Consider the following 8,939-nt stretch of genomic DNA (forward strand, 5'->3'; position numbering starts at 1 on the left):
ACACGACCACAGCACATACATCACAAGCACAGTGCACACATTATACAAGCACAGTTCCCACCTGCAAAAGGACAGTGCACATATCATTCAATCGCAGAATAGAACACACTAGCGAAACACAAATGTCAAATAAGCACAGTGCACATAACCACTGCACACAAATCTCACAAGCACAGCGCGCACGAGCATAGCTCACATATCAAGCAAGCACAGCGCACACGACCACAGCACATACATCACACAAGCACAGCGCACACATTATACAAGCACAGTTCACACCTGCAAAAGGACAGTGCTCATATCGTTCAATCGCAAAATAGAACACACAAGCGAAACACAAGTGTCAAAAAAGCACAGTGCACACAACCACTGCACACACATCACACAAGCACAGCACACACGAGCACAGCGCACACATCCCACAAGCACAGTGCACATGAGCATAGCTCACACATCAAAAAAGCACGGCGCACACGACCACAGCACATACATCACAAGCACAGTGCACACATTATACAAGCACAGTTCCCACCTGCAAAAGGACAGTGCACATATCATTCAATCGCAGAATAGAACACACAAGCAAAACACAAATGTCAAAAAAGCACAGTGCACACAACCACTGAACACACATCTCACAAGCACAGCGCGCACGAGCATAGCTCACATATCAAGCAAGCACGGCGCACACGACCACAGCACATACATCACACAAGCACAGAGCACACATTATACAAGCACAGTTCACACCTGCAAAAGGACAGTGCACATATCGTTCAAACGCAGCATAGAACACACAAGCAAAACACAAATGTCAAATAAGCATAGTGCACACAACTACTCCACACAGATCATACAAGCACAACACACACAAGCACAGCACATACATCACACAAGCACAACGCACACATTATACAAGCACAGTTCACACCTGCAAAAGGACAGTGCACATATCGTTCAAACGCAGCATAGAACACACAAGCAAAACACAAATGTCAAATAAGCACAGTGCACACAACTACTCCACACAGATCATACAAGTACAGCACACACGAGCACAGCGCAAACATCACACAAATGCTGGCTGGATGGAGTCAATGCCAAATACATACAATAGATCATGTCATCTATATTAAGTCATGGCTGAAAGTGTTGCAACCCTTGAAAATTTTCAAGAAAATTAAGTATTTCTCCAAGATAATTCTTGCAATTGCACATGTTTTCTTATACACGTTTTTAACTTTGTGTGTGTTGGAACAGCACAAAAAAAACATATAAAAAAAGACAAATTGGACATAAATTCACACAAAACCCCCAAAATGGGCCGGACAAAATTGTTGGCTCCTTTAATAAATTGTGGATAAACAACTTTGTTTCTAGCATGTGATGCTCGTTCAAACTCACCTGTGGCAAGTAACAGGTGTGGGCAATATGACAATTACACATGAAATCAGATACAAAGGGGAGAAGTTGATTCAAACTTTGCATAGTGTGTCTGCGTGTGCCACACTAAGCATGGAGAAAAGAAAGAGGAGGAGAGAACTGTCTGAGGACTTGAGATCCAAAATTGTTGAAAAATATCAACAATCTCAAGTTTACAAGTCCATCTCCAGAGATCTTGATGTTCCTTTGTCCACTGTGTACAAATAATCAAGACGTTTACAACCCAACAGTAAACACGTGTCTAGTGTCTACATGCGCAGGCTAGGAATATGTCAAGTGTGACAGGTTCTAGAGCCTTTTAGCCTGGGTGATAGCCAGAGGCCTCCATTCAGGATTCAGAATCAAATTATGACTATTTTAGTGGGATCCGTCAACACTAGCCTAAAATAATTGGTGTAATTACTGAAGGGTCCAACTATACTGTAACTGTTTGGAACAAATTCTACAATTTCTCTCGGTAAGTGCATATTTATGTACCTCTGATTGCTGAGGGTCTCGATAAGCAGAGTGAAGGGATATAGTACCAGGTACTGACACGTGTAAGCAATGAAGTGGACATATCTGTCCAGATACCTGTACATGTGATTGTTGAGGGTCTCGATAAGCAGAGTGAAGGGCTGTAGTACCAGGCACAGTCACCCATGCAAGCACTGAAGTGTACAAGTCTATTTAGGAACCTGTACCTCTGATTGCTGAGGGTCTCGATAAGCAGAGTGAAGGCCTATAGTACCAGGTACTGACACTCATGTTAGCAATGAAGTGGACATATCTGTCCATATACCTTATATGTGATTGTTGAGGGTCTCGATAAGCAGCGTGAAGGCCTGCAGTACCAGGTACTGACAGTCAAGTATGCAATGAAGTGGACATATCTGTCCAGGAACTGTACATGTGATTATTGATTGTCTCCTTCAGCAGAATGAAGAACTGCAGAACCAAGCAAAGTCTTGTAAAGAAGGGAACATGGTGTTCACTTCATTGATCAGCAAGGTTTCTGATACTCAGATCCCCACAATAAGAACTGATGGCTGGCATAACCTCTTTAAGTATTTATAATGCCAGGCAGCGGCTGCCAAGGCAAACAGGATCATGGGGTGCATTAAAAGAGGTCTGGATACACATGATGAGAGCATTATACTGCCTCTGTACAAATTCCTGGTTAGATTGCACAGGGAGTACTGTGTACAGTTTTGGGCACCGGTGCTTAGGAAGGATATAATGGAACTAGAGCGAGTACAAAGAAGGGTAACAAAATTAATAAAGGGGGTGGGGGAACTACAATACCCAGAGAGATTAGCAAAATTCGGATTATTTAGTGCTAGAAAAAAGATGACTGAGGGGCGATCTAATAACCATGTATAAGGGGACAATACAAATATCTCTCCGAGGAACTGTTTATACCAAGGAAGGTGACAGTCACAAGGGGACATTCTCTGCGTCTGGAGGAGAGAAGGTTTTTCTACCAACATAGAAGAGGATTCTTTACTGTTAGGACAGTGAGAATCTGCAATTCCTTGCCTGAGGAGGTGGTGATGGCGAACTCAATCAAGGGGTTCAAGAGAGGCCTGGATGTCTTCCTGGAGCGTAACAATATTATATCTTACAGTTATTAGGCTTTTTAGAAGGACGTAGATCTGGGAATTTATTCTGACGGAATATAGGCTGAACTGGATGGACAAATGTCTTTTTTCGGCCTCGCTAACTATGTTACTATGTATAATAGACAGATAAAGTAAAGAAAATGTGTAACTTTTTTTATTTTATTTTTACGCCAGGTTTGTCTGAAAAAGGAGGAAAATATCCTATCCTAGTTGTGAAGGCTTCTCAGGGCATCACAAATGACCAACAACAGCAGCTGCCAGCTGGTCAGCCACATTCTGTACCTGAGTGGGTATGCTATTATATTAGCCTTTGGGTTAATCATGAACATTATTGCCATCTTTTTGTTTTTTCACGTCAATAAGCTTCGATCACCTACTATTGTCTACATGAAGAACCTTGCCATCAGTGACCTTCTGCTGATCTGCACCATTCCACTGAAAATCTATCCCTATGTCGTTCCACCTTCACAAATCAACCCACATACAACGTTTTGGATATGTAACATCACTGGGTCATTTCTCCTTCTCAACATGTATGGAAGTATTTTCTTACTGACCTGCATTAGTTTTGACCGATGCCTGGCTATTTGCTTCCCTCTCCGTTCTCGATGCTTCCGTCAGCATGCCTCGTGGATCTGTTTTGGTGTGTGGATTCTAAACATAACATGCTCCGTTGGGTTTTATCTAGGGTCAATGTCGCGAAACAATAAAGGTTCTTGTTTTGATGGCCGTCCTCCATTTGTTACTAAGCTTGGACCCACAGCAGGGGCTATTGGCATAGGCTTTTTAGTTCCTCTGGGAGTCATAGTCATTAGCTCTATGGCTACGTTGAGGTCAATAAAGCAAAGTCAAGTTGTTCAAGAAGGACTAGTCAACAAGGTGAAGGTGATACGCATGATGGCTACCAACATAACTATCTTTCTTCTTTGCTTCCTTCCCTACCATATGGTATTGCTTCTTTATCAGTCCATGAGTAACTGTATTTTGGAAGAGGCCTACCACATAACTCTATTAACAGCTTGTAGTAACACGGTGCTTGATCCCTTTGCCTACTACTTCACCACTGATACTATCAGAAATGTGGTCAAAGAGGAGATAAAAGCAGGAAAAAAATTTCTGGAGCTTTCTGATCAATCTTCTGAGAAAAGTAGGCCCATTATTTCCTCATAGCAAGCCGATAAAACAAATATCATGTCACCAAAACATTGGCAGGTCCAACATGGGACCAGGAGGTAAGAATACCTGAAATGTGAAATCACGTTAATGAAGGCTGGACATTATTTTCTCCCTAAATATGAAACGGTTTTGAGGAATAAAAAAAAAATGGACTGATCTACAACCAATCAACATGGAGATAATAGTGGGAAGTAATTATATGGACAATGTGGTTAATTACTATTGTTGATTACAGAGCGGTCTAGTAAAGTTGAAGAATGTAGCTGAAATGAAATGAATATTCAATTGTACGGAAAAATGTTTTAAAAAATATTTTCCAAAATGGGATCTTCTAGTGCTGATTAAACCATGTCCTGTAGGGTAACAGTCATAGAAAGTCTAGACCCTTTCCAAAAACGGGTCAACATTTAATAGCCCCCTTCCGCATTCGGCATAACATAAGGACCTGAGTAAAATGGCGGTCATATTAATCTAAGGAAAGCATTCTTTATCAAGGGATGTAAATCTGAGAAGGACTTCGCGAAGAACCTTATATTTTTAAGCATTTTCTGAATGACGAATGAATGAAGAGGAGATTTGATTCTCCATATCATATTAAGTTTTGCTTTACATACAACTCATATTTTTTAGCACTTTGTACAATTTCATACACTTATGAATCCAAATTTTGTGGGATTGTTACCAGACCATTCACCTGTCTCGGAACCACAGCCCACTCTTCGGTGCACTGTGTGTCCTTTTCGCCTCTTCACTCGGTGCTGGGTTTTCAAACATTGCAAAATATCTGGCCTGAGGCCTTGTTACTGTTACGGTCATGACATCCCAACATCACATCATGCGTCGTCTCAGGAAATGGCATCGCAATGTCATGACGTGCATCGTGATATCTGAAATCTATGTGGCTCCAGGAGCCCCAGCACCGAGTGAAGATTAGGGAAGAACCAAAGCCAATCTTTAAGGTTTAGAGGGTAGAAGGAATCAAAAGGAAGCTCCGACTCAGTACGTATGGGGAGGACATATACGAACCCCATGTGGACATTGCTGGGTCAAAATGGGCAGTATTTCATTCTAGCAAGGTTACTTGAGACCTGGGTAATGATATCGACAGGGGCGGACATATCATTGGTGCAATGCGTGCAGCCAGACAAAGGCCCCCAAAAAAGTATTGGGGCCCACTTTCACCTTCAAATAAGCAAGCAGATCCTATCAGACAGAAAAGAGGGGCCCATATGCTTTTTTTTGCACAAGAGCCCTCTTCCTTCTGCATCCACCACTGGATCTAGAGACAATCCTTAGAGGGACACTAAGTTCACAAAATCTTTTATGGCATTAGGGTAATATAATTGGCTTCAAAAGTTGACTTTACATTTTTTGCATTATTATTTTTTATACCTTTTGTTATTTTGTAACTACAGCCATATTGAAATGGCAGGATGCATGACCCCATGTAGTATTGTATGCATGGACTTTATATAGTAACTAACAAACAAGGTTGAACTGTGTAGCGCTATAGCATGTGAACATGAAATATATGAAATTTGAATTGCATTGCTGCTCTAAAAAAATAAGAAAACGAAGATACTTAGCACATAAATTGGCCAATTCATGAATGCCCAGCAGCCAACTACAAGGCGATCCTCTTTGCTGGGAACCTGCCTCTCCTAGCTGATAACCTACAACTATTGGGTGGGTAGGATCCTATCCTACTGTGATTAAAACCATGGATGGTTACTGGGTGGAGTACTCAGTCAGAAAGCCTATGTACATATACAAATCAAAGACCTACCAGCACTTCCAGACAGAGAACAGATCAGTCTTTGATATTTGGACTTAATATTGTGTTACACTCATAAATTCCTTAACTGTTTTCATCTTCCTTGGTTCTCTTCCTCCAGTACCATATTCAAGTGGGACCACTTTTTTTTTAGAAACCTTTTTTTAATTTCACCCTTGTAGGGTAAGAAAAAAAGTTGAGTGGTCAAGGTACGCTCAGGGCATAAATAATACGCTATGTTATACAAAGCGTGACACGGTAACTGTGCCACCTTTAGCCCACCGCCAGGCATATCACAGAGTATAGATTTAGTTAAATTAGTCATTTAAAAAAAAAAAAACATAAATAAGGCTGTCTTTTTCAGAGGGTTTCCATCCCGGAATCCTCCTGAAAAAAACACTGAAAGAGAAAATTGAAAAAAATTTACAGTTGCCCCAAAACGACACTGTGAAAACAAGTGTAAAAACGTCAAGGGTGGTGCTTCAAGACAAAATCCGACAACTTTTTCCTCAAGTGGCTTTGTGAAGAAAACTTTAGCGGCAAACGTGTAGTGTGCATATAACCAAAGGAGAAAAAAAACATACTGTACCCCCTACAAACATCCTAAGGGAGGTTTTCCAGGAGAATATATTAATGGCTCACATGTGGTAATGACCTAAGTACTATATGTGATTGCAGAGCTGTAGCATTACGGGTCATCGGTGTATTTTATATCTTGTGAATGTAAATGACTGTAAGTTATGGTATGCGATTGTTTAATAAAGCTTTTTATAAGTGGAGAAAAGCTCCGATCAAGAACTTCTTCATTCTTAGTAAACTACCTTATTCTTCATAGAAATCATGTGAAATATTATGATTTTCTTTAAATGCAAGAAAAAAATTACTATCTGTCTATCTAATTACAACCACAATTCCCCCAAAAATTCTGACGCTGCATAAAATGTAAAGAAAACAAGATTGCAATGATTTGGAAATCTCTTCTCGTCATATGTTGTTCCCCACAAATCGTAGATCACAGGTCAGAAGTTGAACGATGGACATTTTTCCATTTACAAATACCTAATTTAGAAATTGACGGCTGCAAAACATCTCGAAAAAGTAGTGTTGGGCCAAGTCCACCATTGTGTAGCCTCACGCCTTCTTCTGATAACAGTCTGTAGACATCAGGGAAGTGAGGAGACAATTGCTGGAGTTTTGGGAGAGGAACGTTGTCCCATTCTTGTCTGATGTTGGATTCTCGCTGCTCCACAATTTGGGGGTCTTTGCTGGATTCTTCATTGGATAATGCAGCAAATGTTTTGTATTGGTGGAATGTCCGAACTGTAGGTGGCCAGTTCGTCACCTGAACTCACCTTCTCTTCATGGTGTTCTGATGGGTACAATGTGTAGTTTTCTTTTTGAAATATGCAAGGCAGTGTGTGGGAGCCATCATATTGTGTGGGGGACTCTGAGGACCATCAAACTGTGTGAAGGGCTGTGGGAGCATCATATTTTGTGGGGGTTGTGTGGCCATCATGTTATGTGAAGGGCAACGAGGGCCTCATATTGTGTGGGGAAGCTGCGGGCGACATCACACTAGGTGGGGGTATCATACTGTGCAGGTAAACTGTGGGGGACAGCATATTGTGTGAGCCTTCATAGTGCACGGGTCACTATGGGGGTCATCAAACTGTGTGGGGGCTAAAGGGCCATTATAATGTGTCGGGGTCTGTGAGTGTCACAATACTGTGTAGGAGCTATCATACTTTTTGGAGGGCTGTGTGGGCTATCATACTGTATAAGAGACTGTGGGAGCATCATATTTTCTGGGGCGCTCTGAGGGTATCATACTATGAGGGGTAAATGGAGGCCATAAAACTATGTAAAGGAATCATAAAAGAGCAGCAGTGGTGGACATCATTCTGTGTGGAGGGCTGTAGGGGTCATCATACTGTATGTTTGGTGTGACATATTGACCTATGCTCAAGAATATAACTACTATAATACTGCCCCTATGTACAAGAATATTACTACTATAATACTGCCCCCTATGTATAAGAATATAACTACTATAATACTGCTCCCTATGTACAAGAATATAACTACTATAATACTGCTCCTATGTACAAGAATATAACTACTATAATACTGCTCCTATGTACAAGAATATAACTACTATCATACTGCTCCTATGTACAAGAATATAACTACTATAATACTGCCCCTATGTGCAGGAATATAACTACTATAATACTGCTCCTATGTACAAGAATATAACTACTATAATACTGCTCCTATGTACAAGAATATAACTACTATCATACTGCTCCTATGTACAAGAATATAACTACTATAATACTGCTCCTATGTACAAGAATATTACTACTATAATACTGCCCCCTATGTATAAGAATATAACTACTATAATACTGCCCCCTATGTATAAGAATATAACTACTATAATATTGCTCCCTATGTACAAGAATATAACTACTATAATACTGCCCCTATATACAAGAATATAACTACTATAATACTGCTCCTATGTACAAGAATATAACAACTATAATACTGCTCCTATGTACAAGAATATAACTACTATAATACTGCTCCTATGTACAAGAATATAACTACTATAATACTGCTCCTATGTACAAGAATATAACTACTATAATACTGCTCCTATGTACAAGAATATAACTACTATCATACTGCTCCTATGTACAAGAATATAACTACTATAATACTGCTCCTATGTACAAGAATATAACTACTATAATACTGCCCCTATGTACAAGAATATAACTACTATAATACTGTCCTATGTACAAGAATATAACTACTATAATACTGCCCCTATGTACAAGAATATAACTACTATAATACTGCTCCTATGTACAAGAATATAACTACTATAATTCTGCCCCTGTGTACAAGAATATAACTATTATAATACTGCTCCTATG

General features: G+C 40.1%; 1 protein-coding gene across 1 annotated transcript; it reads left to right on the forward strand.

Annotated features, from left to right (window-relative positions):
- Positions 1-3,223: 3,223 nt before the first annotated feature.
- LOC138677336 (lysophosphatidic acid receptor 4-like) lies at positions 3,224-6,778 on the forward strand. Its single transcript, XM_069767387.1, has one exon. It carries the CDS (start codon positions 3,282-3,284, stop codon positions 4,212-4,214), a length of 933 nt encoding a protein of 310 aa, XP_069623488.1. The 5' UTR covers positions 3,224-3,281; the 3' UTR covers positions 4,215-6,778.
- The last annotated feature ends 2,161 nt before the right edge of the window (positions 6,779-8,939 follow it).

This window comes from Ranitomeya imitator, chromosome 4 (assembly GCF_032444005.1).
Source record: "Ranitomeya imitator isolate aRanImi1 chromosome 4, aRanImi1.pri, whole genome shotgun sequence".
NCBI classification, from domain to species: domain Eukaryota; kingdom Metazoa; phylum Chordata; class Amphibia; order Anura; family Dendrobatidae; genus Ranitomeya; species Ranitomeya imitator.